Below are 25,503 nucleotides of genomic sequence, written 5' to 3'. Positions count from 1 at the left end.
TTTGCACTATTTGCATTGCGGCATGTGGCATGTGGCATGTAAAGCGATTTTCATGATGCGGCATGGCGATTTTGCAGGATTATCAGCGCAAGTAGCGCTTAATACCAAATTATTATGCATGCGGACAGCAACAAAACAACAACAAAAACATAAGCACAAAGAAACGAACACAAACAACTGAAGCTTGAAAATTTAATAAAATAAAGTGTTGCATAAGCGCCAGACGCATGCAAGAACATGTCTCTCTCCCTCTCTCTATGTGGGTGTGTGTGGCATAAGCTGTACCACACACACAAAGAGTGAAAGAGAGAGAGAGAGAGAGAGAGATCTGGGAGCATGTCATACGCCTGGCTTAAAATATGATATGCTATTTATACACATTTATGCTATATTTATGTTTGGATAGAGATAGATAGAGCCAGTCTGGGAGTGTGAAAGAGAGCGAGGTTTATGAACCAAGAACTTACCATTTGATGATGTGGAGAAGAAGAAGCTGTTGGTCAAGTCACTCCAGCCGTAGCGATTCCTGTGAATGGATATGCAACAAGAATTTGTGGCACATATTAATGCTTTTGTTGCAAGAATTAACATTGTGCAACATATATCGAAATGCATAGGTTGCACATACAGATATTATATAATCAGAGTGAGAGAGAAAGAGAGAGAGAGAGTGTGTGTGTGTGTGTAACCTTATTAACTGACTGACTGACTGAATGATTGTCTGATTGTTGCATAGCTTCAGCGGAGCTGTACAGAGGGCAGGCACTGTAAAGTCTCGCAAAAGCCTCTTAGCTTATTGAAATATGAGTCTTGAATACATATGAGCTGTGTACAATCATTGAATTATCCTTGCAAAGTGTATTGCTCTCAGCTTTCCTGTATTTGAAGTGCTTTTGTTTGCAGCAGTAACTAAATTTGTTTTCTATTAAGCTCGGCCTAAGCTCAAGTAAATAATGTATGCTTGAAGACAGGGTATCTATGGTAGGTCAATTGAGAATGGAACTATCGGTACTCAGCTGCAGTCCAATCGATACTCATCTAGAATGTGATGATGGGAAAGCAAAGAGAATTCAATCCAAGCCCAGCAGAGCTGACAAAAGAGAACCAAAGCCTCTTAAATATGAATAGTATAAAGTTATTCCAATTATGATATGCATAAACAGAGTAATCTTCTGTTCGCTTTTGTAATACGAAAAAGAGTTCTTTCTTTCTTTATTAGGCAGCACCAAAGCTTTTATTTGGAGTAGTTTAAGAGTTCTCTATACACTCATTTATATCTATATACCCATACATATCCATATCTATGTACTCATCTAAATATTTATCTATATACTCACTGTCTCTATATCTCTATATATTTAAATGAAAATCTTCGTATTGCGTAATAATCATTTCAAGGGCATTCTCTGCCTATTTTGCTTTTCGATTTCGGTCCAAGTCTTAGCGCATAGCTGAGCTTGGCTTTTACTTACCGGGACTGCACTGTGGCCTCGTACTGCTGATCGGGATCCAGGCCGCGCACCATGTAGCTCATGCCCTGGGAGTAGTGGTGCGACAGGGGGAAGGCGGGCAGCACCACATCGCGCCAATCGTTGTGGCCCCAGCGCATCAGATTGCCATAGCCGCCGTAGTTGGCCAAGTTGTTGGCGATGCGATGGTTGTGGCTGCTGCTGCCGTAAGACGAGGACGAAGACATCGACGACGAGGAGGAGGACGAGGACAATGACGATGAGGATTGCGAGTCAATGGCATTGTCAACGACCTCATGTCCTTGTGGCAGCTTGCGGAAGGACAACTTGTACTCCTCGATGGGTGTGTGGGAGTCGACTGTCCACGAGATGTTGTATCTAAGCAGAGAGAGAGAGAGGGAGAGAGAGAGAGGGATAGAGAGAGAGAGAGTTAGTTGGTTGCGTGCAACAGTTGGCGCCAGATTTATTTTTAAGACTCGACTCAATCAATATGTAATTGTTAAATTTGATATAAAGCCATGTTGCTGCAGTCAGCACGCAACAGCAGCAACTGTTGTTGCTGCGTCAACAGCAACATAATCAATGCTGACAATGGCTGGGGTTAAGATATCGCACATAAAGCAATTGTTGTTGTTGTCCCTGCTGCTGCTGCTGCTACCACTGCTCCTGCTGCTCCTGCTCTTGCTGCTCCTGCTGCTGCTGCTTTGCTACTCTCTGCTTTTGTTATTGGCCCTTTGTTTGTCCTTCGTCGTGCGCACAATGCGTTTCGTTCATTCAACCGAAAGGCTAACAGCCGGCCATGCCCAGCTGCAGTTTTGGCCATTGGCCTCAGTCTTAAAGACTCGCTTTAAGCAACAGCAGCCTCGCACCAACAATTGCCAACAGCTTTGGCAGTATTTATGACGGTAATCGAGAGAGAGAGAGAGAGAGAGAGCGGGAGAGAGAATGAGTTGAAACTATTCAAGCTGCGTTCGAGTAAACAACTAATTACAAGCAAAGCGCTTGTGTGTCCTTGTTGTCCTTCGACCCCCAATCCTACGCCCACTCTCACTGCCACTCCCACTGCCATTTCCACTCAGAGTTCGCCTTCGCATTACAAAGGCGCTAGTTCATTGCTTTGCGATAAACTCGGCACACAATTTGAATGCTAATCAGCTGAGAGAGCGAGAGAGAGGAGGAGCACGCGCCCGCACTCTGAGGAGTCGCGGGGTCCAAAGGCCATAAACAAGCCAACTTATACAAATGCCAAAGGATCTGTGTGCCATTGCTGCTTGTGTTTGGCATTTATTTCGGTTTCAATGTGCGTAATTTCATTCATTCCATTCCATTCCGTTCCACTTTTTTTTTTACTCTACATTTCTCCTGTTGTTTTTGTTTTGCATGCTTATTGAGCCATATGAACTAATAACCTGAAGTCCTGCGCACAATAAAAACATAAAACGCCAATCAGGGCCAACTTTTCGCATATAGCATCAAAGTAAGGCTGGCAATAAAAATGATTATGAACAATTGAAGACTCAACGACTGGCGCCAGCCTGTGGCCTACATTCCCCCCACCCCCCGTATGCTGCTACTATATCTCTGGCTCCATGGGCCACCAATTTGGCAGCCTTAATTGCCGGCAGCAGTTTCCGGGCCGGGCCGGTTCGAGCCGGGCAGAGCAGCAAATGAAATCAGCGTTGCGTTGACAAAACCCGAATCTCGTTCAGCATCAACCAGAAAAAAAAATAAAATACAGTTCCGTTAGCACACACACAAACCCACAGAGAGAGAGAGAGAGAGGGAGAGTGTGGGAGAGAGGGAGACACATTGCCCATTGCCCATTGCCCATTGCCCTCGCTCGTGTTTGTCTAGAGAAACTTTGTTATGCGTGGCGTATACGCAACGTGCTAACAGTAGTAGCTCGTTAACTGGCATAAATAATACTGTATTTTCATTATGAATTCATTATTAATTAATATGTCTCATCTTAATTAAATTAAAATCAATTTTACGTAAATAAATAAGCGACAAAGTGCAATAAGTGAAAATATTTAATAAATTTCGAATTATTGATTTTTTTTTTAAAATTAAAATAAAAAGCATAAGTAAATAAATTAATTTGTTTTTTTTTTAATATAAAATATTAATATTTTTTAATTGAAATATATTTCTGGGTGCCTATACATAAAAAAATATATATAGATAAAAGCACAATGTATTTCAGGTCGTTATTCACTTTACACTATTTAAATTGGGATGAATTTACATGAATTACACTATTATGCGCTACATTACATTATGAAATGTTAATTTGATAAAAGTTTATGAGTTTAAAACTTTAAACAGCTTAAGAGTAAACAAGAATTTAGGAAAGGTTGCAGAGTTTTCGCTTTAATACACACTGAAATTTCATATACATGTATATATTTTTTGTTATTTTGATATAGTTTTTAAATATATGTGAAAATGAACATGAATTCGTAATCTTTTGTTCGTTTTAGGAAAATGCCTGAGCTCATGTATCAAGCAGCACCAGCAGCAGCATTTGTTGAGCAAATTGGTTTTGGAATTTCATTTTGTTTATATCTGAGTTATTTGATACGCTCGACCTTTTTTGGCTACGCATTTTCAATTTTACACATTTCCAATGGCAATTTCTATATGTTTCTCTCAGCAGTTTTTCTTCTTTTTTCTAGTTTATTGAACTTAATTTAAGTTGAATTATTGAAAGGTGCCAATGCCACTCGCTGGCAGCTTGTTAGGTCTATAGCAATGTCGTTGTCTGTCTACCTCTCCCACTGCCCACTCTACCCCCAGTCTCCTTCTCTCTCTCTCCCACTCTCCTTCTCTCTCTCTCACACACTCTGTGTGTCTGACAGTGAGATGTGAGCTTGTTTGTCGCTTGGCTGCTTGTCCTCTCAGCCATGTGTGGGTTTCAGTGTCTGTCTGCTCCGTCTGATTGTATGTGTGTGTGTGTGTGCTCGTCTGATGACAGCTAATCCAATTAAAAGTTTTATTTGTTACGTATACGAGCAGTTGGCCCACTGTCCCTACAGTCCATGGTGTGTCATTCAACGAAATGAAACTAATAAAGCCACCGTCTCAATATACACTGCACAAAAAATTGACATTTCTTAAATCATTGTTTGTTATGTTCCCTCATTTTCAGCTTTTTTTTTTGTATACGTCGTATACGTCGTGTCGTATTACGGATACGCCGCCGTGTAAATCTGAGCTGCGCTAATTAGGCTCTCTCAATTCAACAAAAAGTTAACTTGGCTCAACTGAAGTCAAGCACTTATCTAACAGTGTATGTGTGCGCGCGTGTGTGTATGTGTGTGTGTGTGTGGCACGTAGCCACGTGAACGCGCACGTGTCTGGACGTCTCCCGCTGTCTGTCTGTCCGTCTGTCCGTCTGGCTGTCTGACATGGTGAATTCTTACCTGTCCTTGTACTGACTGATTGCCGGTGAATTAAAAACGGCAACATTCGGTTTTCCGCTCAGCTGCAGAGTTTTGCGTGACTTGCCAAGCTGATTCTCGGCCACGCAGGAATAGTTGCCAAAGTCCTGCGGATGCACTTTGCGTATAATCAGCGTGTGACGTGAGCCGCGATTCTCCATGATGTGCCGCTCGGTGGTGTCCAATTGCATGGTGTCTTTGAACCAAATTACCTGTAAATAATTGAAAACTTGGTCAATCGTAACGTAACGCAACGTAACTTAACGTAACTCGAACACGAGCACGAGCTGAAATTCAAAGAGCGTTAACTCTCAACATTGAAATAGAGCCGCAATGAGTAAATGATCTGAGTGTAGGTGTGTGTGTGTGTGTGAGTCTTTTTTGTGTGTGTGCGATGAGCTGTGCGCGACAAGGTGTGAGAAAGTTCAAGTGATTTGCTGCAAATGCCTTCACGTCTATCGCCTTACAGGCAATTGCAGAGGCTTCGCTGCCGTTCAAGCACTCGAGCATTGAATGGGATTCGCTTAAATAGCGAATAGCTCGATTATGCAGACGATATCATTAATCTCAATAGATCACATGCCACTGCCTGATGGGCTCTTAAAGTATATGACTGAATCGTCAGCAGTGGAGACAGTATAATGAGTCAGTATAGCATGTACTTGAAATTTAACTGAAGTGTGCTCAAAATGTAATAATAATAAATTTAAATATTTTTTATAAGTTATATTATAAAGCAGAATAATATTTGCAATTGTTATATTAATTTGAATGGATGCTTAATAAGATTTAACTTTTATATATAAGAATTTAGCAAGTTTGAGGTGAGATTAAATTAAGTTCTATTTAGTAGCCATTTGGTTGGTGCTTCTTCAGACAATTACATTCTATATATACATACATTTACTATATGTTTATAATTATGGACTAACCGTGATTCAATTTACTGAAAACTTTTGCCTATCTCTTTTAATTACTTCCACTATATCTATATTACATTCATTCTGTATTGTAATTATAATTATACACTTCTCTTCCCATATCATTTCTTTTATGTGCCTCTACCCACCATTTCATCAGGTTCTCTACTTTATTTCCTTAGCTCACTTGTCACCTGCATGCGAAAGAGTTAATTATTTCGCACTTCAATTAATGTTTTTGTTAATAAATTCTCATAAATCTTGAACAGAGGCTGTCTGGCGGAAATGAATGATATGTAAACCTGCCCAGGCCCCGCTTTCCCTTCGCTGGCTTCTTAATTTTTGTGAATATTTTGACAACTGAAGCTATATATACGCATAACTTATATGTGTATATATTTCAGAAACCTGTTTCGTATGTCAAGTGCGCTCGCATCCCGAGCAAACACCGAGCCGCAGCCCAGGACTAACTAGTAGAGGCAGCAGGCAGACAGGAGATATCCTGGCAGCCGATAGGCCCCGCAACGGGGGATCCTTCTTGTGCGTGTTCTGGCAACGAATCGTGCTCTAGGCCCTGGATATTCGCCGACTCTGCTGGTTGCTGTTTGTTCACATGTGTGCGATACATACATGGGCGCTTTGACAGGGCTCCGACAGGCCAGCGCTGGGTAGATGCCGCGTTTTGGGGCACAACGCACGAATTAACACGGAAACCGGGTAGGCAGCAGGTGCTCCACGCATGACTCACATGCCAACAAGAAGGTCGACGCCAAAAAATACCAAAAACATAGGAGAAAGAGTCCCAACAACATAAAACCTTCAGCTGAAAGTTCATTCCTAACTGAGTACAAACATATATCTATTTTTATATAGAAATTTATACGTATAGAAAACAAATGAGAGTAAAGCAAATACGAAGAAAAAATCGACGCGTGTGAACGTGCGTGGTGCACAGTGGCTTAGATAAGTTTGTGTGCGTCACAAAAGCAGATGTGGTACGCATTTGAGGGAAGCTAAACTTAAATAATAATACATTTTTTAAGAATAAAAAATTTGAGAAAAAAAAAACGTTAATGAAGTCTAGTTAATATAAAAATTAACTTTAGTTTTATTTTTGCAATAAATAATATTTTGCATATAAATTTGGAGTACTTCAGTTTCTGGGCAATTAAACAATAAATATATAAAAAAGTGAAAACACTTTCAAATTAAATTTATTTCTGAGATTAAAAACATTTAGAATAAATAAAAAATTAATTTAAATTATTATATATAAAAAGAAACTTGAGTATTACTCAATCAAATTTTCTTTTTCAATAAAATAAAATCAAATTATTTTAATATTTTAACTAATACCAACTTTGTATTGTTTTAGAGGACATCTCAAAATCTTGCCGTATATGAAGAAATATATTATTATTAAAGTGTTAATTTTCTTGTATATAAGGGCTATTTATCTAAGCCCCAACTTAGTTTCCCTCACATCTCTGGCAACACTTCAAAATGGCCTTGTGGGACTGGAGCTCTTGACAATAATATTATATAAAATATTTGCAATTGTACTTGAGGCACATTTTTTATGCTATAAATGGCCATAACTGTTGTCTCTATGTGTGTGTATGTATACATATGTGTGTATGCTTTTTTGTTGTCATTCGGGCATTATATATTTGCTGTCCAACCATGTGGCAAACACATTTGCTGCTTGTCTCTCTGACCATGCCGAGTTTTGGCGCTGTTTTGGCGCATATTCCATTAAAATGGCTGTCAACGTTGCACATGTGTTGTCATATATATATCAGGCGCACACAGGCACACATCCAGATATTGGCGTACGTGTGTGTAGTTACAGTTATGCCATCATGCCATAAATGTTTGTTATTATTTGTGGAAAATGTTGATGTTTGCGTTTTCCATGCCTTTTGTTGGCCTCGCCGCAGCCGTTGCTGTTGCTGTTGCTGTTGCTGTTGCTATTGCTGCTGCTATTGCCGTGGCCCGTTGTTGATTTTACGCTTTTGCCTTTATTTGAGCTACGCTCATCAGCCACGGCCAACATCATCAGCAGCCGCCCTGTCGCTCAGCCGTGCGTAACGAGCCGTAAGTGTTGACACGGCACTAAACAGTTCCAAATTTCATATTTTTCGCTCACTCCCTATCCTTGCCCTGGCTCCCCCTCTCCCCCTGCCACTGTCTAAATGCATTAATTACTTTTGCTTTATTAAATTCCGCACATTGAGTCAAATGCGTGTAGCTGTGAGGCAGCCTGTTGGACAGCCAATTGATTGGGCACTTCATCAGTATCAACGCCAGGGCAAAATGTTACGCCAATCAATCTTTGGCATCTTGCGCTCCCATTTGCAAGCTGCCTTTGTTGCAGCAACAACGGCACAGCAGAAAAGAAAACCAAAGTAGAAGAATAAGCAGCAACGAAAATTAGCATTGATGAGCAGCAAAGCGAGAAATGCCAATCAACACTAATCAGGCACACGAAATGGAAGCTTCGCTTCAGCTGCGACTTTGCTGTTCTTTCCTTTGACTTGGCGCTCAATGCTGCAATTCCCACTTGGGTGCCAAAGCGGAAATTGTTAACGGAAAAGTGTTGTTAGGTGTGTGTGTGTGTGTGTGTGTGTAGCAGCTGCGTGTCGAGTGCTGCTTCAGTTGGGGTCTCAGCCTGTCCGTTAGGCACAAAGCAAATAATTACGCATACGCAACGTGGAACGCCAAGCACGCACACAACTGTTTGTATATATCTCACTCTTTCTCACTCTTTCTTTTTCTCTCTCCCTCGCTCTCTCTTTTCATTCTTCGCTTTGCTAGTGTCGCCCTGAATAGTTAACAATTGACTTAAGCTGGCTGATTGCCATCCAAACAACCCAAACTTCAGCCTTCTCTCTCTCTCTGTCTCTTTCTCTCTCAGTCTCTGTCTCTTTCGGTTGGCAAACTCTCATAGAAATTGGTTAATAAATAATTTGTCGCAATTAATTACACGTCAGCAATTTGCAATTGTACTCGAATCATTTCGAAATCACTGTTAATTTCCGCATTGCACAGGCAAACAGGCCAAAGTGTCAAGGCTCTAATTAAAAATCAAATGAGCGCAGCGAGTGAAGCATTCGCTTCATTTCACTTCAAAAGCGACTCTTCATATTCGGATTAATGCGTCGCGTCAACATCATTATCGAGCGCTGCGATAATAAAGCATTAATAATGCCGTATTAATCGACATATTTTCACTGCATAGTCAATCAAATAAAATGCGAATCATTAAATGCGCAGCTGAAGTTCAATCAAACTTAATATTTACGTCAACAGATTTTCAGTTTGATTTAATTATGAAATAACTTTTAGACAAATCAATAATGAGTTTAATGTTTAATGAATTTATGAATTTATGAATGTGGGGTAAAGTGGGCTAAGGGAGGCGATTGACTGGGTGACTGATTGAGTGATTGACAAAGAATTATTGATTGATTGACTGACTTTTTAAGAAATTGATGCAGAAGCAGATGCACTTGGTTGTTTATCGACTGGTTGAATGACTGAATGGATAACTAGGCGATTGACCTACGAAGTGATTGACTAGAATACGGAGTATTTGTCTTATTATTGATTGATTAAAAATTATACATTTATGGCAAGTTATTTTACTAACTGATAGATAAAGATATATTAATTGACCTACTAACAAAATGACAAAATAAATGATTAATGAATGAAATGGGCTTGATTGATGGAGTGAATGACTCATTGACTACAGGAAACCTGAATAGCTGATTGATCGCAATTAAAAAATTGATGAGCAGCTTTAAAACTGACTGATTGATGCGATAACTCCAATTTTTGATTGATTGACTATGGATTGCTTGATTGACTGATTGCAATCATAGTTAGTTAGTTTAATCAGACTGATTTGATACAGACTGAAGAACGTACAGTCCATTGCATGTATATATCCCCGTAGGAGATATATTTTCTATAGCAACTGCTAGTTGTTCACAATACTTTACCCAAAATCGAAGGGCTCAATAGAAACTTAGCCTCAGCAACATCGAATCACGATTATGCTCAAAAGTATTTATGATTGCACTCTGGGCAAACACAAGCTACACAAATTCTAGTCAATCATTGTTAGTTCGGGCTAATTCAAATTTGAAATTGATTTCAAATTGAGCGCAATCGAATGCATAGTTAAACCTAATAAAATCAGGATAATTAAGTGCTCGACATCGGCACTCGAAATACGCCCAATTCCGGATGACAATATGCGAGTGAGCAGACGCCGAGGGCGCAACTGTTTTACAACTAGGCAAAACTTGCAGTCAATTACTGTGTCAGACACACACACATACACACACACACACACGCTGACAGCATAAAAACTCATTAGGCCTGAAAAGAAGGAGACAGAGAGAGAGAGATCGCAGCTCTATCAAAATGTGATATGCATGTGCATGTGTGTGCGTGCGTGTGTGTGTCAAATGGGAAGAAAATTACCAATTTGAAAATTAATTTGGAAAATAATTAAAAGCAATGACAACGACCATGGCCGGGACTAGCGCGATTAAGCTGCATGGCGCCCTGAAGCTGCAGCTAGAGCTGGCGAGTGGAGTGTGGAGAGTGGAGCTGCTATGGGGGTAGGTCGGCCTGTACAGGCAACACCCATTAATGGTTGTTAGCTGTTGATAGCTGTGTCAAATGCGGCTGCATGTTTAATGCGCCTGCCAACGACATCGATGACAACGATGACAACGGCAATGCGCTCGCCTCTCGCAATGATAATGATGTTGTCTCATTGCTGTCGCTCATCATGTTAATGACAATTGCTCTAATGACAATGTTGCCTCGCCAGCTGCCACTCAGCGGGGGGGCGGGGTCGGCGGCTGCCTGTTTATGGTATTCATTATGCAAAAAATCAACAATATATATATCAATGGATTATGAATCTGCCACAGCCTGCGCCGCAGTTCCTAATTAATATGCAAATATGCACACATGTAAGTGCCACTCACACTCACACTCTCACTCACACACTCATATTGCAGGTGTGTTTGTCCTTTAAAGCTTAATTATTAATAGCTCTCAATGGCAGCGGCATTAGCATGCATGCAGCACCTCGGCAACTTTGCCGCAGTTGGCTTATTGTTGCGGCGAGCCATTGTCAAAAGCATAATTAAAAATGCGCCACGCAGCATCAATCAATATCAATCAGGGCATATTCGTTCGCCCAACAATGCAGCAATTCATCAATTCATCAGGCACATCTGCATTCTTTGAATTTAGTATCTGATTCGATCAGCTGCTGCATTAGAGTCGACTCCTTTATTAGCCACAAATATTGTGGCACTCACAAATTTTCCGAATTAATTAGAAATGAAATGCAAGACAAATGATGAGCTCAATATAAATAAGATTTCTCATTGTGCTGCACAATTTGCATGCAAATTATCTAACTCTATATAGATGAGATGCTAGTGAACCGAATATACCTTTTACATATTTGCATAATATAGAGTATTTGTTGTTAAGCCAATTTTCAGGCCTTGCATTCTCTTTGATCTATATCCATACACACACAAACACACACACGCACACACACACACACACACACACCTGTTAGGCTTCTTTTCCTCTTAGTTAGGAATAAGCACAGATTATTTATTTTATTACAAATATTAATAATCTCTATATGCTTATTGACGGCCGTACAGACCAACAAAATTTAACCAAAAGCATTTGGAATTTGATAATCAAGAATAAAGAATAAATGCACTAAAAACATTTATGCCGAAGTCTTGATTTATACTATAAATATATAGGCAACCCTAGAGCATGCTGCAGTCTCCATTTTATTTTATATTATTCAATTTTCTCTTGACTCTTCTCATTCTGTATTCCAATAGAACTTCTGGAACAAGACCAAATATCTAACCAGCCTCTTTAATCTTAAAACAGTTTTCAAAAGAAATAAAAAAATAAATAAATAAAATACAATAAAATAAAATAAAAAATTTCATATGTCTATTTTAAGCAACCCCTTATTATTTCATTATTTTACATACCTTAAACAATTGCTCATATACAAACTACAAATGAAAGGTTAATTAATTCTTATTCACCTCAGATGTGCCCGAGTTTAAGAACTTTTCGATGCGCACTGTTTAGCTGCGAGGCAACAGAATACCATGAGGGCAGCAGGGCGGAGGGCATTTCGGGCTGCGTTTTTGAAATGCAGACACACGCTGTGAGCTGTTGCAAGTTGCAAGTTGCAAGTTTCTCCGTGGAAGGGGCCTCGTTAGCGTGTGGCATGAACGAAGCGTTAAATTCTATACATTCAACTGGAGTCATAAAACAGGCAAACAATGTGAGAGAGAGAGAGAGAGAGGGGAGAAAGGCGGACTGGGGGCGTGGCAGCTAGTAAAAATTGCATGCGGAAATGCCATTCCCAAAGACTACAAATGCCATGTCCATCTGCAAATCGAGCCGGACGGCAGGCAACTTGTCGTTGTATAATGAAATGTGTCCAGCAGCACCAACAAAGGACGGCAACAGCAAAAAAGAAAGAAGAATAGGGAGAGAGAGACAGAGGCAGACAAAGAGAGGGGGAAAAGTAAATAAGTAGTTGGCGCTTTTACTGGGAAAGCGCGAAGTCAACTCTTTTGTGGCTACAGAAACAAAACAAAAATTGTGAAAAATTAAATAGCATAAAAACGTAATGCAACGCCCCCAAAATTCCTAGAACAACGGCCGGATGAAGGCAGGCGCTGGTTCTAGCCCCATGGACTGGGCAGTTCATAGAGCTTGGTCAGTCATTCGCTCTGCAATGTGAGGCGAACCGAGGCTGTATAATTTTAAGCATTGACATTTGCGGTCTTCAGTCATTATATAGCCCACTCTTTCTCGCTCTCTCGCTCTCTAGCCCTCTCTCTTCCTCACTCACTGTGATGGCATTTTTTTACATGCTCAGCTTGGCATTTTTTGCGTCTTCTTCTTGTTGGCATTCTCTCCCTTCACACTTCCGTTTTGGCAACTTCCGCAATTTTACTTTGAATTATAGCCAAGCGCATTAATTTAAATGTCGGCAAAGGCGAACAGCACAAAAAATATAAATACTTCTCTATAAAAAAAATATAAAAAGGAAGCATTGGCCAGCAGCGTAAATATTCATACATACACATACATATGTATATATATAATCTTATATGTGTATGTTAACATATCCAGACAAGCGTATTTCTGTTGCTTTATAATACCCTTTTAGAGGGTATTATAAGTCCCTTTGACGAAATGTGCCGCAGATTAAAATAAAAACAAGTAAGAACGTTGCAGTCGGACGTTACCGACTGCGGAATACTCATTCACATCCCATCAACAATTTAGTAGTTAAGTTTCGCTCTAATACTGTAGAATATACAGGCTTTTCAGATTTGCCACGCCCCTACTGGGCGTAGACACCTCATTTTTGGTCAGTTTCTAGAACGAGATAACAGTACCCTAACTGCAAAGTTTGAATGCTTACTCTCAAAAAAAGTGAAAATTACAGGGTATTTTTCGATATGCCACGCCCCTAAAGAGGCGTAAAAATTATTTTTTGGGGAATCGATAGAGGAGGCTACCAGTAACTCAACTATCTAAATTTGAAGCTTCTAGCTATTATACTTTAGGAGATATACATTTTTGCGGTTTGCCACGCCCCCTGTGGGCGGACATATATCCGACAAAGCTTTTTGGTCTTGGGTGATCAGCCCGAGTATATATACAAAATTTGAGATCTCTGGCATCAATAGTGTCCAAAAAATAGCAGAATTTGAAAAATCACTATATCTTCAGGTCCGATTTGCCACGCCCCTAATGGGTGTAGACTTCTAATTTTATTTTTAGACTTTATAGAATCATAACATTAGCTGACATGCAAAATGTCAGCATTCTAGGTTTAGAACTTTAGGAGATACAGTTTTATCCGATTTGCCACGCCCCCAATGGGCGGAGATATATCCGCCATATCTTGTGATCTTGGGTTGTCGACGCGGACCTACATACCAAATTTCAGCTTTCTAGCTCTTCAACTTATATGATTTCTGGTATATCGGAAAATGCATTTTCCGATTTGCCACGCCCCTAGTGGGCAGATCGGGAACATTTTAACACTTTATAAATCGGAGATATACACGAGTATGTGCTCCAAATTTCAAGTCTCTAGCTTCAATAGCGCCGAAATAGATTGCGTTCATACGGACAGACGGACAGACGGACAGACGGACGGACGGACAGACGGACAGACGGACAGACGGACGGACAGCAAGACGGACATTGCACAAAACCAATATACTGATTCACTTTCGTGAATGAGTATAAAAAATGGACGCATTTCGAGCATGCCATAGAGTGCAGATGTGTGAAATGTTTCAGATGTCTCTGGGTTCTTATGCAAGTTTTTTTTGTTTTCATTAGGTTTGGCATACCCATGTGTCATTGTGAATGGCTTTTTTTTTTCGATGTAGAAGTTTTTTAGTTTTTATATATTTTAATTTTATAAATAGCATTTAATTTCCTTTTAGTTTGCTGAAAAGTGCAAAAAAAAAAAAAAAAAAAAAAAAATCTATAAAGTATTTTAAAATATATTTAAGGTATTGCCAAAGACATGTTTTGGTAAGCTCTACTTCAGCTTGGCTAGGAATTCAGTTGAAATGCCATGTCCTGACGATATGGATGCGTTCGCATATGGGAAGGAGAGAAAAGGGAGTCAGAAACATAGGCAGACGCATAGAAAGGGGCAAATATTAGGGCAAAGACGTAGACTATATAAACTATAGACAATTGACAATAGACTATAAGCTACAGACAATATAGGCAGTAGACATGATAATAGATTATAAGCCATCGAACATACTAGATACTACATATTGAAGGTAGAAGGTAGAAAGAAGTAAAAACAGAGAGCCAAATACTTAGATAAACAGATGACTGACAGGCGATAGTTAGACCAACAGACAGACAAATGAGCAAATAGGCAGATAGACAAACTACAAAACGAGAGCTTATAGAACATAGACAGATATACGATAAGCGATAGACGAAATGTGACAAGTGCGAGAGAATACAGTTAGCCCATATGACAGCTGAAATCACATATAGATGGACATAGATGACAGACAGATAGTCAGATGACAGCCAGATAGAATAGGTTCTGCTTACAATTTTCATAAGACTCATAGCTGCATTTGCATTTGCAACAAAATTATCTTCGATTATATGAAATTGAGTTTACATAGTAAAACATTTATGACTATGCTTTCATATCTAATTTCAACTTCAGCTGCAGTCAATACTCTCTTTAAGCATCAGTTGTATTTGATATTTAATCAAATTAATTTTTAATTATGTATACATAAGATTACAATAATTACTGAGTTCATGTGCTACTTTAATATCTATAATGGTTCATATCTGAGCACAGCTTCAACTCTTCAACTTCAATCAACATTCCTCTGCAGAATATTCTCTTTAATCTACTGCCAAAAATGCAGTAAATCGAATATATTTCTCAGCTAAAGAGTATTTCCACTTTCACATTTCCACACAATTTGACAAGTGTTATTTTTTTCGCTCGCTCTCTGTCTGCCTCATTTCTTTCTCTCTGCTGTCTCTATTTTTGGCACTGTCACTTTTTTGTGGGTATTGTGTGTGATGAGGTGCATGCGTTGCATGTTTGATTAAAATTATGCTTTGTGCGGCACTTCAATTTGCCTTTTGCAGACTTTTAATTAATGTGCTGGCAACTGTCGTTGCTGTTGTTGTTGTTGTTGTCGGTTTTCCATTTCGTCGGTCACCCGAACAAAAGCAAAATTGAGATACAATTGCTGCGGCGCTTGAAGATTAAAGCTACATATAAGACAGATGCCCCAAAAAGTATGCTACGCTCTAGAATATTTTTCAATTTTGCGGCTTTGCTTCGATTGTTCAGCTGGCAACACAGTGCTGCAAATTAGTATATGCACGCGTGGGCGTGTATACATATATATATGTATATGTATATATATATATATATATTAATGGGTTTTGTGGTAAATTGTGCTGTTTTATGTCCAAGTGAGCGCCAGCGCGTAAATGAAAATTTATGCGGCAAATTTAATTAAAACATACCTCAGGCTGTGTTTCGCCATGCACGATGCAGACCAGCATCGCCTCGTGCCCCTCGCCCGAGAAGACAACGGGGCGCTCCACGGAGATTTCTGGCGGATCTGCAAATATATATATAGATATATGTAGATATATCTGCTTATATATATGTATGTATGTTTATTTATTGTAAGAAAATTAGTAAACAACATGAACGAAAAACAAAGCGAAATAAAAATAGAAATCGCAATGAGGGCGCCTGGGGCGTGGCTTCGTATAATTAGCTGCCTGGCTCGCATTGCTCCAATGACCTTTGCCATTCGGCTTTCAGCACAAATTGCATATAAATTTTTAAGCAAGTGTCAGTCGGAGCGAGGCACTTCCATAATTGGCAACTCGGCCACGCCCCTCGCCTCTTGTCTCTGGCCAATAACCATTTGAAATCAGTTCACAAATAAATTGAAGTGTCTAGCGATTGGAGCTGAAATTAATTTGTTGTGCAGCGGCGCTTGTGGCGGCCGTGTGTGTGTGTGTGTGTGTGTGTGTGCGTGAGTGTGTGATACTTACAAAGTACGTGCAGGACGACCTGGCTGGATGCGGGCTGGCCAACGCCATTGTTTGCGGTGCATATGTAGACGCCGCCCTTATGACGATCCACATTCTCAATGGACAGGACGTGCGAGTGTAGCTTCTCCTCGCCTGCAAAAAAAGGTCGATAAAGAAATGCGCACATCGATGTGAAATGACACGAGGCAATTACAAGGATCCAGGGACCAATGGACCACAGACCAGAGGCCAGCCAGCCGCCACACACAGCACACAGAGAGACACTTCAGCTGTCTCCTGACTTTTCATTTTTATGGAAATTGTTCAAGTTCTTTATATTCATTTACTTTTGCACTTTTTGTTTCTCTGTTAAACTTGATGCTATTAATTTGCGCCGTTGTCCTGGCTGGCTGGCTGGTTGGCTGGGATCCTTTTGGCCTACTTATGCAAAAATCTTACCATTGGGCAAAATATTATTCTTGCGGCTCCAAGTCACATTTGGCGTCGGATTACCAGAGGCCGAGCACTCAATGCGCACTGATGAACCTTTTTTGACTTGCAAATGTCCGCCGGTGCTAATGTGATGAATCCTCGGTGGCACTGCACACAGACCAAAATAAACAGAAACAGAAGCAGGAAAAATAGAAAGTAGAAAGTGGAAAGTGGAAAGTGGAAAGCAGAGAAAAACACATTAGAAATGGGCAGTTGTATCTGGTTGGCTGTTGTTTCTCTTTTGTGTGGGGCTGGAAAACAATGAGTGCCCAGCGTCCAGCTGTATGGCAAATGTATGCAAAGCCCAGCTGCCCTGGCCAAGGATCAAGGACCAAAAACGGACGCCAAACAATTTGAATAAATATGCGCACAAATGCAAATTGAATGAGTGCAAAATGGCGGTTACGCATGTGGAGCTAGTCCACCCCCTCCCTCACACACACACACACACAAATGCGAATGAGCATGAGAATAAGACGGAGATATAGCCAGCTGCCAATTGTTGGCTTTGGCCTGCACAGCTTTGGGGCCATTTTATTTAATTTGAGTCTCGCATTTATTTATATTTTTGTGGCCAAATTATTTTACAGCTGTTTTCACAAAAAAAAAAAAAAAAAAAAAAAACAACAAAAAAAAAAAAGAGAAAAACAAGAGAAAGCCAACAAAAATAAACTAAAAATTACGACTATGTCTGCTTTGGCCTGCTGTCGCATTCAAGGACATTCGACAAGCCCCCTAGGGCAATAGGCATACAAATATATTTATATACACTGGGCAACTGGGGGTCGAAGTTAAGCCTGGTTTATGCATGAATTTTATTTGATTTTCAGCTTTTGATGCGTTTTGGCTAAAAACACCCTATAAACATTTGAGAAAGCAAGTGGGTTATGATCGACGTGAGTAGGACCGGCTAAATTGTTATTCATGAAATTTATTTATTACAGAGTAAAACACATGAAAGTATATTTGAGATACAAATATATAAGTAATAATTTAATTAAGTTTTTTTTTTTTTAATTATTAGGAAGCCATAGGCATTCTATACAGGGTAGCTGCTAGTCGAAAATTCACAAATGACGTCTCCTACCTGTCGAGCTATAATATTCGCTGAACAATTTCAAGCCAGGGTATTATTTAGTCACGCACGCACACACGCATGCATAATTTATTTGGAAAATACATTTTCGCCCGGAATTATATTACACATGTCTGAATTAAGAGTGGGGTTGCTGCATTCCGACAGAATTCAGTGACAAAATGCATTTGATTGATGCAATTTGTGGCTGAAATAGTATCGAATTTGCAAAATATAACAGAGAGCGATGCGATGCGATAAGATTTATTGTTGGCCAAAAAAAAACAAAAAAAGAAAAAATATAAATATGCGGGAGACAAAGCAGACTATATTTGCATTTGAAAGAAAATTACAATTGATCACAAAGAGAGCTACATAGAGAGATACACATACATATTTCTGTACGTATATGTAGATATGTCTATGATGTGCTGGCAAATCTGCATGCGACTCTAATAAATCATGGCACTGTGGCGCACAGCCAAAACTAAACCACAAAAAGAAACGAAAAGAACGAGGACGAGAAGAAGAAGGAAATGCAAAAATATAAAAAAGGACATGCTCTGGGACCGAGCGCTCGCAATGAAGTCGTCTTCTGTTTGCTCAGCAAGGGATGCGCTGCCTAACTCTGGCTCTGCCTGTATCTATGTCTCTATCTGCACTCGTATCTGTATCTATAACTATGTATATGTATGTGGCCCCTGGCTGCTGTCTCGCTCTCTTCCCCATCTCTTTCTCTCCGTCTCTCTGCCTAGATATATATATTTTCAATAATTTCACGCTTTGGTGAGACTTTATGCCCGACAGCCGTCAGCGCATATTGAATTCAATAAATACGAGCACTCGCTTGAGTACCCGGCTACCATGGTCATAACTGTAAGGCAGTTGACGACTTATAGAGCAGTTCATTTTCAATGTGTGTGTGTGTGCGTGTGCGTGTGTGTGTGTGTGGCATGTAATACGTGGATTGCGGCATGTAATGTCATGCAGATGACGACTAATGCGATGCCAATCGCCGTCCCGCTCTATGCCAGCTGCCGAGGCTTGCGGCTGCCTGCCTTTGGAACTGGAACTGGAGCTGGAACTGGTAATGGGCGAACTGAAAACGGCAGCGGCATTGGAACAGAGACTGGGGCTAGCAGTCCACAATTTTAATAAGCGAGCTCTTTCATGGCAAACGATGCCGCAGTAGCCACAATATCCGCAGCAGCAGCAGCAGCAGCAGCAACGACGGCGACGGCAACGTCGACGGCGGCAGCTTTTGAAGGAACTTTCGGCCATTTACAAGCTCACCGATACATGCTTACACACTTATATCACGCATATATATAATACTCATATATATGCATTGATTTGTTTGCTATACACGCAGCGAAAATCAAAGAGTGAGTTGAGCTTTATTAAATTTTAGTTTAAAGTTGAAAGCAGCTGATATATCTTTATGTATATTTTAGTTTTATATTTATTATTGGAAATAATTAATAGATTTAAGCAACTAAAACGTGTTTAATAAAATGAATATGCTTGAGACAGCTATAATAAACTTATGAAATAAATATGCTTGAGAGACTTGCCATAAATTCAAATAGAGTCGCAATGCATTGAAATTTGTATCATGGAAATTTGTTGATTGTATTTACAGCCAGTGCAATAGATGCTTCGTTGAGAAATTATTTATGATGCAAGTGAACAAGATGTAAAAGAGAAGCATAAATTTAGATGAGTTTGGAATACAGTCGAATTCGGTTATAACGACGCTGAAGGGACCGTCGCAACGGTATAGCCGGAAGACATTTTAACCGTATAAGTTTACTTATATAAGTTCGTCAATAGCCGTACGAATGCTATAAACTGAGTCTTTATAGCCGGATTCTACGGTCTTTTGCTCTAATGCGAGTTGTCTATATGATACAGATTTTCATTTAAGCTATTTGTATTTCAGCAGATATTTTTGGGTTTCCTTCAATTGATTTAAAACAACACAATTAGTTCAGCTTTGACTTTGAACGAATTTCTTTATTTTGCTGATTTGCATTACAAAAATTTATAGATTGACTTTTTTTTAGAAAAATGAAGAAAATGAGATTCTTTAAAGTTCTTTTTACCATAGAAATGATTCTCGCTTCAATTTAAAGTATGTAAAATATATATAAATTGATTTCAAGTAAATTCTCAAATTATTGCTAAGATTGTATCGACTTGATAAATACTCTCCACCATTAATCTCGAATACCTGGGAAATTCGAGAGCCTAACAAGCTGTTCTCGAAAATATAACGAGCTCAAGCTCTGAAATATCAAGTTACAATTAATGCCCAACGTGAAATAAGGATATATGAGATGAAATACAAAGCGAAAGCTCATTAAGGAAAGTCAAATCGTATTATGCATTTAGTTTTCCGACATAAACATTTCTTTGCCTCTGTAAATAACTTCAATAATTTCAATTTAATTTGAAACGAATTTAAATTCCACTCCATTATTTCTCGCAGTGCATTTTGTATTGATTTTATGCCTTATTTGGCCGAGCTGCAGTAACTTCAGCTTTTAGGTTTTTGCGGCTTGCAAAACTTGCATAGTTCGATAGGGACTGGGCGCATGCAACAAGCCAAGTTTTTAAAGGAGGCGTGGCAGTTGCAACTGCCAGTGCGACTGGGAGTGTAAGAGGAGGCGAGTTTGCTTAGCCATCTGCTAAGTAATTTAAATCCTTAGTTGGCTGGCAAAGTTGAGTGCTAAAACTTAAACGGCATCCCAAGTGCTTGTGAAGTGTATTTGGCTTCGCATTTTAATTGTTGGTATGCTGGGCGCATCCTGCCACATCCTGCCACATCCCGGCATATCTCTTTTCGCATATCCTTGCAATTTGCTTGCCTATTGTGTTGGTAATTTGTCTCAAGTATCCAAGGCAACTTGGGCCAACTACCTACGACTCTTTTTTATTGTGCATATTGTATGGCAGCTCTCTCCTCTTCCTCTCTGCTCACCCTCTTACACTCACTCCCTCTCTTTTTGCTTCCCTTTGTCTTGTCTCTATTGTTATTGTATTGCACGGTTATTATTACTATTATTATTATTATTTCTGTTTCTGTTGTTATTCATGCTGCTGCACATAATTAAATCCTACCCAACCCAGCTGGGGCTGCTCTCTCTCTCCCTCTCCCTCTCCCTCTCTCTATCTCTCTCTCTCTCTCGTGTGTGAATTTGCGCACAATTGTTTTTGCATATTGGCCTTATAATTTACAATTGTGTGGTTTTTATTTTCCAGCTATTTCCAGCCAACCAGCTAGCTAATGGTAATTAGTCTTTCCAATCGATTGGGCCGCCGATCGGGCTGCTAATTAGGCGCATGTCACTGACTTTAAGCTGCTTACATACGTCCAGCGCTGTCAGCCATATGAATTGAGGTAGCATTCGCATGAGGATGACGTCACTGGGCAGCTACATCAATATATTACATCGATGACAACAATAAAGTTGAGTAGATGACGAGCTGCATGAATGACCGCAATAGCTGCCCACATGCCAACCGCATAACTTAATGTTCTGCGGCACGTTTGCGGTTGAGCGCCAGGTGGGGGTGCGGCGTGGAGCATGGGGCGTGGCGCAGTCGAGCTAATGGACATTTGGCTGACAGATGTCAAATTGGTTTTATTACACGCAATCCGTAATTGAAATAATGTCAACAGCAAACGCACATTAAACTCAAAAAGTCGACAGCTTAAAGCCGCAGCTGATGCAACTGATTTCTGAAGCAAATTGCAACGCATTCGGACAGCACACAAAGGCGTTAATAGCTCGATGCAATTGGCTGCGAAAGCAAGCAGAGTAAATAGTCGAGAGCTGGCATTGACACGCGCTTGATATAAAGTGGGAGCTGTAGATGAATCATACGCCCTTAAGCAAAACGCACTGTGGATAAAGCTTTCGAATGTGTTAAGGCATTCTTCAATGACTGGCAAATCAGAAGATCAAGCTGAGGGTTTAGTTGTGAGTCTGTTAGAGCACCGTCTTCAAATCGCTTCATGAATGCCACAAAGTAATTGCAATAACAAGACTTTATAATGCAACCAGAGACGATCGGTTTTACCTACAATTTACCCAGAGAGAAGACGCTGCGAATTGAACTGCAGAGACTCTGCATCAATTGCATTATAATTCGCTCTCTGGATTGAGTACAAAAATATCAACATTTTTTGTATCTCTGTATTTAGTCAGCCATGGCAGATTTGATTGCGAATATCGGCTTTAAAATAAACTTACCTAATCATCATTGGAATTACTCTAGCAAGTTTTAATGCCAATAATTCAATGAAAATGTATTAATCTCAAACGATATGACTATCGTTTCACTGAATCCCACTCATGTAAACTTCTAAAACTTTTTTAATACCAAACTGGCTTTCATTATTTAAATTATTTTCAGCATGCTCCTCATGCTTTGTTTTCTCTGTATAGATTTGACATTTACATAAGTCAATAATCATGGAACCACCCTGACATCATTCTTAGAGAAAACAAGTGAAGAATGCTCGACTGGGAGATACCTGTACGGAGTTGCTATGCCAATAAATCTAGGCTTCAAATTATAGTGATTAGAGGGAACAGCACTAGGGCTAACTTTGAATAGATATACACCTATTGAAACTTAATCAAATCGATGGCTAAGAGGTTGTCGATAGTTGAGTCGGAAGAATAAAAACGAGAGCGTAACTTTTAATAAAGCCAGGAATCCATCCGCTTTTAATATAGATTTTACTATTTCCATTTACAATAAGTTTCTGGTCAGCCAGTTCTTGATTTATTAACGAATAGACTTGGTCATTAATCAATCAGCTCCTCTTTTTAGCTCCCTCTATTAGGCTCTGCTGCCTTCTGCGTATTCCAACATAGATAATGTAATGAATAAGTAATTTAAATAGCATCAACTTCGTCATATGCCACAATTTGTGCTGCCACAACACACGTGCAACAGCAGCAGCAGCAGCAGCAGGAGCAGCAGGAGCCGCATGTGGTAAATGAATGTGTGCCAGGCCAGAAATATATTCAGGATATGTTTTTGTGTGTTTTTCTGCTCGTTTTGCTGTTTTCGGCTGTATTAAAAGATTTGTCAACTGGCAAAGTTTGCAGTCTTGGGGCAGTGGGGCAGTGGGGCAGCTATGGTTAGTGAGGTCCGGTTGCCTCATAGAGAGAATGGCCAGGCTGGGCCATTCTCTTTGGCTAATGTCTTTGTAAGTGCGCTGATGTTGAGGCCGCTGTCGCCGTCGCTGCTGGCGGCGCTGCTGGCGTCGCTGTCGAGCAGTCAGGACAAGTGCAAAAGTTTGGCAGGCGCACATTATTTTTTCATCTTTAGTGTGGAGGCCAGGCCGAAAGTAATTTACGCTCGTAAAAGCTGGCGAGCCAAAATGCCAGAGCGAGGCAAACTTTATGAAATTTATATTCGCGCACATATTGAGGGCGGGGCGGGGGCTGGCCTTCACTGGGCTGGTGCTCCTGGTTTTTAGGGGTGTCTGCTGCTGCTGCTGAGCCTATAAAAACTTCGCCAGGGCATTATTTTTGCTTGTTTCTCCTTTGACAACAATGCGGCAATTGGTAGTGGGGCAGTTCCTTTTGAGAACGGGAGGAGCTGGGAGGGACAGACGGGCGACGGTAGACGGGGATCACAATTTACGTGCGCTGCCAAAGTTCAATAAACGAAATATTTCTGGCCATGATCATTATTTGGCAAACGGAGCGCATAATAAACACATAAAATAAACAAAACTTTTCAATAATCGACTTTTTTTTTGCGGCTCGTCGGGCAGGCAGCTCGTGGTGCTTGTTTAATGTTTGTTTGTGGCGATGCTATGCCAGGACAGGCCAGGACAGGCAGGCAGCGGCAGGATCAGCGCCAGGACCAAGTTTCAATGACAAATGAAAAAAGTTGGCTGCGGCGATTCTTTTTTTTTTTTTTTTGGTTCCTCGGTTCAAATAAATACGCATTTTTTATAGGCCAGCAAAATTGGAGTATAATGTTCTCGCTCCTTGTTTTTAAAGGACATCTTTAAGGACAACTGCAGCCAGGCAACTACGAACTACTCGCTGGCTGCGAATCCTGCCGAATCGTGGCTCTACACTTTGGAGATTTTGGGAATTGTATCGCAATTTGCATGCGCCGCACACACGCCCAAAAGTTGCCAAAAGTGTTAACACTGCCAGCTGTGCGTTGGCGTGTGGGCGCGTAGGGGCGTAGGGGCGTGGGGGCGTGGCCAAGCGTATGCAAATAAAAAGGCAACATTGTAATTGTATGGAGCCCAAATATATGCAAATTATTCATCATTGCTGATTAGAAGACGCAGCAAAGAGCAGCCGCAGCAAGGACCAGGAACTAGACAAAGCCAAGAGACGGCCAGACAGACAGACAGACAGACAGAGAGCTAGTGGAATTGAGAGAAATTGTTAGGCAGAATGCGTAGTTGGGCCAGGAAGTAGTTAAGAGCCTTAGGGAGCGGCTGCTTGGGGCGAATTTGCATCCGCTGCCCGAAAAAGGGAATCTGTTGAAACTGCAGCGGAATGGGAGCAAATGGCAGATTAGTTTTGATTTTTCCCTCATTTTTGCTTTTTGGCCATCCAATGCTGGCCTGCCTATTGAATCTGTGGCCATAAAGCCGCCAAATTGCAGCTCAGCTACTTAGCATATTTGAGTGGGCCAGGCGCAGGATCTAAGGATATGTTAATTTGAGCCGCACACACACACACACGCACCCGCTGAGTAGAGGTGTCCAAATGATGTGCACAATGGACCCAAGTGATTTGTGAGCCGCATAAATTTGGCCATAAAAATATAAAACTATCCCAAAAATTCAAAAACTTCCCCTCTTCCTCTTGCCATCTCTTTCTCTATGGCCCTCTCTATCGCTCGGCTGCTTTGCATAACAATAACAAGGGCAGAGCCTTAAAATATGAGCTGCAAAAATGTGGGTTGATTGGCTTTTTTCGGGGCCCTTGCCACTTACCCAATATCTCGACGGTGTGCGTAATTTCGCGTGGCTCCATCGTTGCAATTTGGCAAATGTAATCGCCGGCGTCCTGTGGCACGGCGTCCCGGATCTGGAGATTGAAGCCGCTGACGAGGCGAACGCGCGGATCGGGCGTCACTTTAACAGATCCAGCCGTCAGGATGGCAATCCCACGCTTCCAGGCAACCACATACGGCTCTGCAATACAAAGAAATCAGTTTCGATTGTGCATAATAATCGCATCTGACGACTTAATTGGTAAATGCGGCGGGGCAATCACTTAAATTAAGTTGAAAAGATTGAATCACGCACACACACACACACTCACACACACACATGCAGAAGCACAATTTCGCTGTATAAATTGAAAAGTCAGAATTCAAATGACTCAATTACAAGGCATTTGAAAAGATCTAAAAGGCTAGAAATTCAATTTGGCATGGACTCG

The 25,503-nt window shown here is 40.5% G+C and overlaps 1 protein-coding gene across 3 annotated transcripts in view; it reads right to left on the bottom strand.

Annotated features, from left to right (window-relative positions):
• LOC6575325 (lachesin) overlaps positions 1 to 25,503 on the bottom strand; it is a 148,075-nt gene that overhangs the window by 9,919 nt on the left and 112,653 nt on the right. For all 3 annotated transcript variants that reach the window (XM_015167921.3, XM_044007933.1, XM_044007932.1), the window contains 7 exons: positions 25,053 to 25,253; positions 16,954 to 17,094; positions 16,516 to 16,647; positions 15,973 to 16,070; positions 4,895 to 5,124; positions 1,473 to 1,847; positions 468 to 526 (listed from right to left, as the gene is read on the bottom strand). In XM_015167921.3, the coding sequence (XP_015023407.1) occupies positions 468 to 526; positions 1,473 to 1,847; positions 4,895 to 5,124; positions 15,973 to 16,070; positions 16,516 to 16,647; positions 16,954 to 17,094; positions 25,053 to 25,253 (1,236 nt within the window). The remainder of the gene's footprint in view (positions 1 to 467; positions 527 to 1,472; positions 1,848 to 4,894; positions 5,125 to 15,972; positions 16,071 to 16,515; positions 16,648 to 16,953; positions 17,095 to 25,052; positions 25,254 to 25,503) is intronic.

Source organism: Drosophila mojavensis, unplaced genomic scaffold (assembly GCF_018153725.1).
Source record: "Drosophila mojavensis isolate 15081-1352.22 unplaced genomic scaffold, ASM1815372v1 contig_231, whole genome shotgun sequence".
Classification (NCBI taxonomy): Eukaryota; Metazoa; Arthropoda; class Insecta; order Diptera; family Drosophilidae; genus Drosophila; species Drosophila mojavensis.
This window is presented reverse-complemented; position numbering and strand designations above follow the sequence as displayed.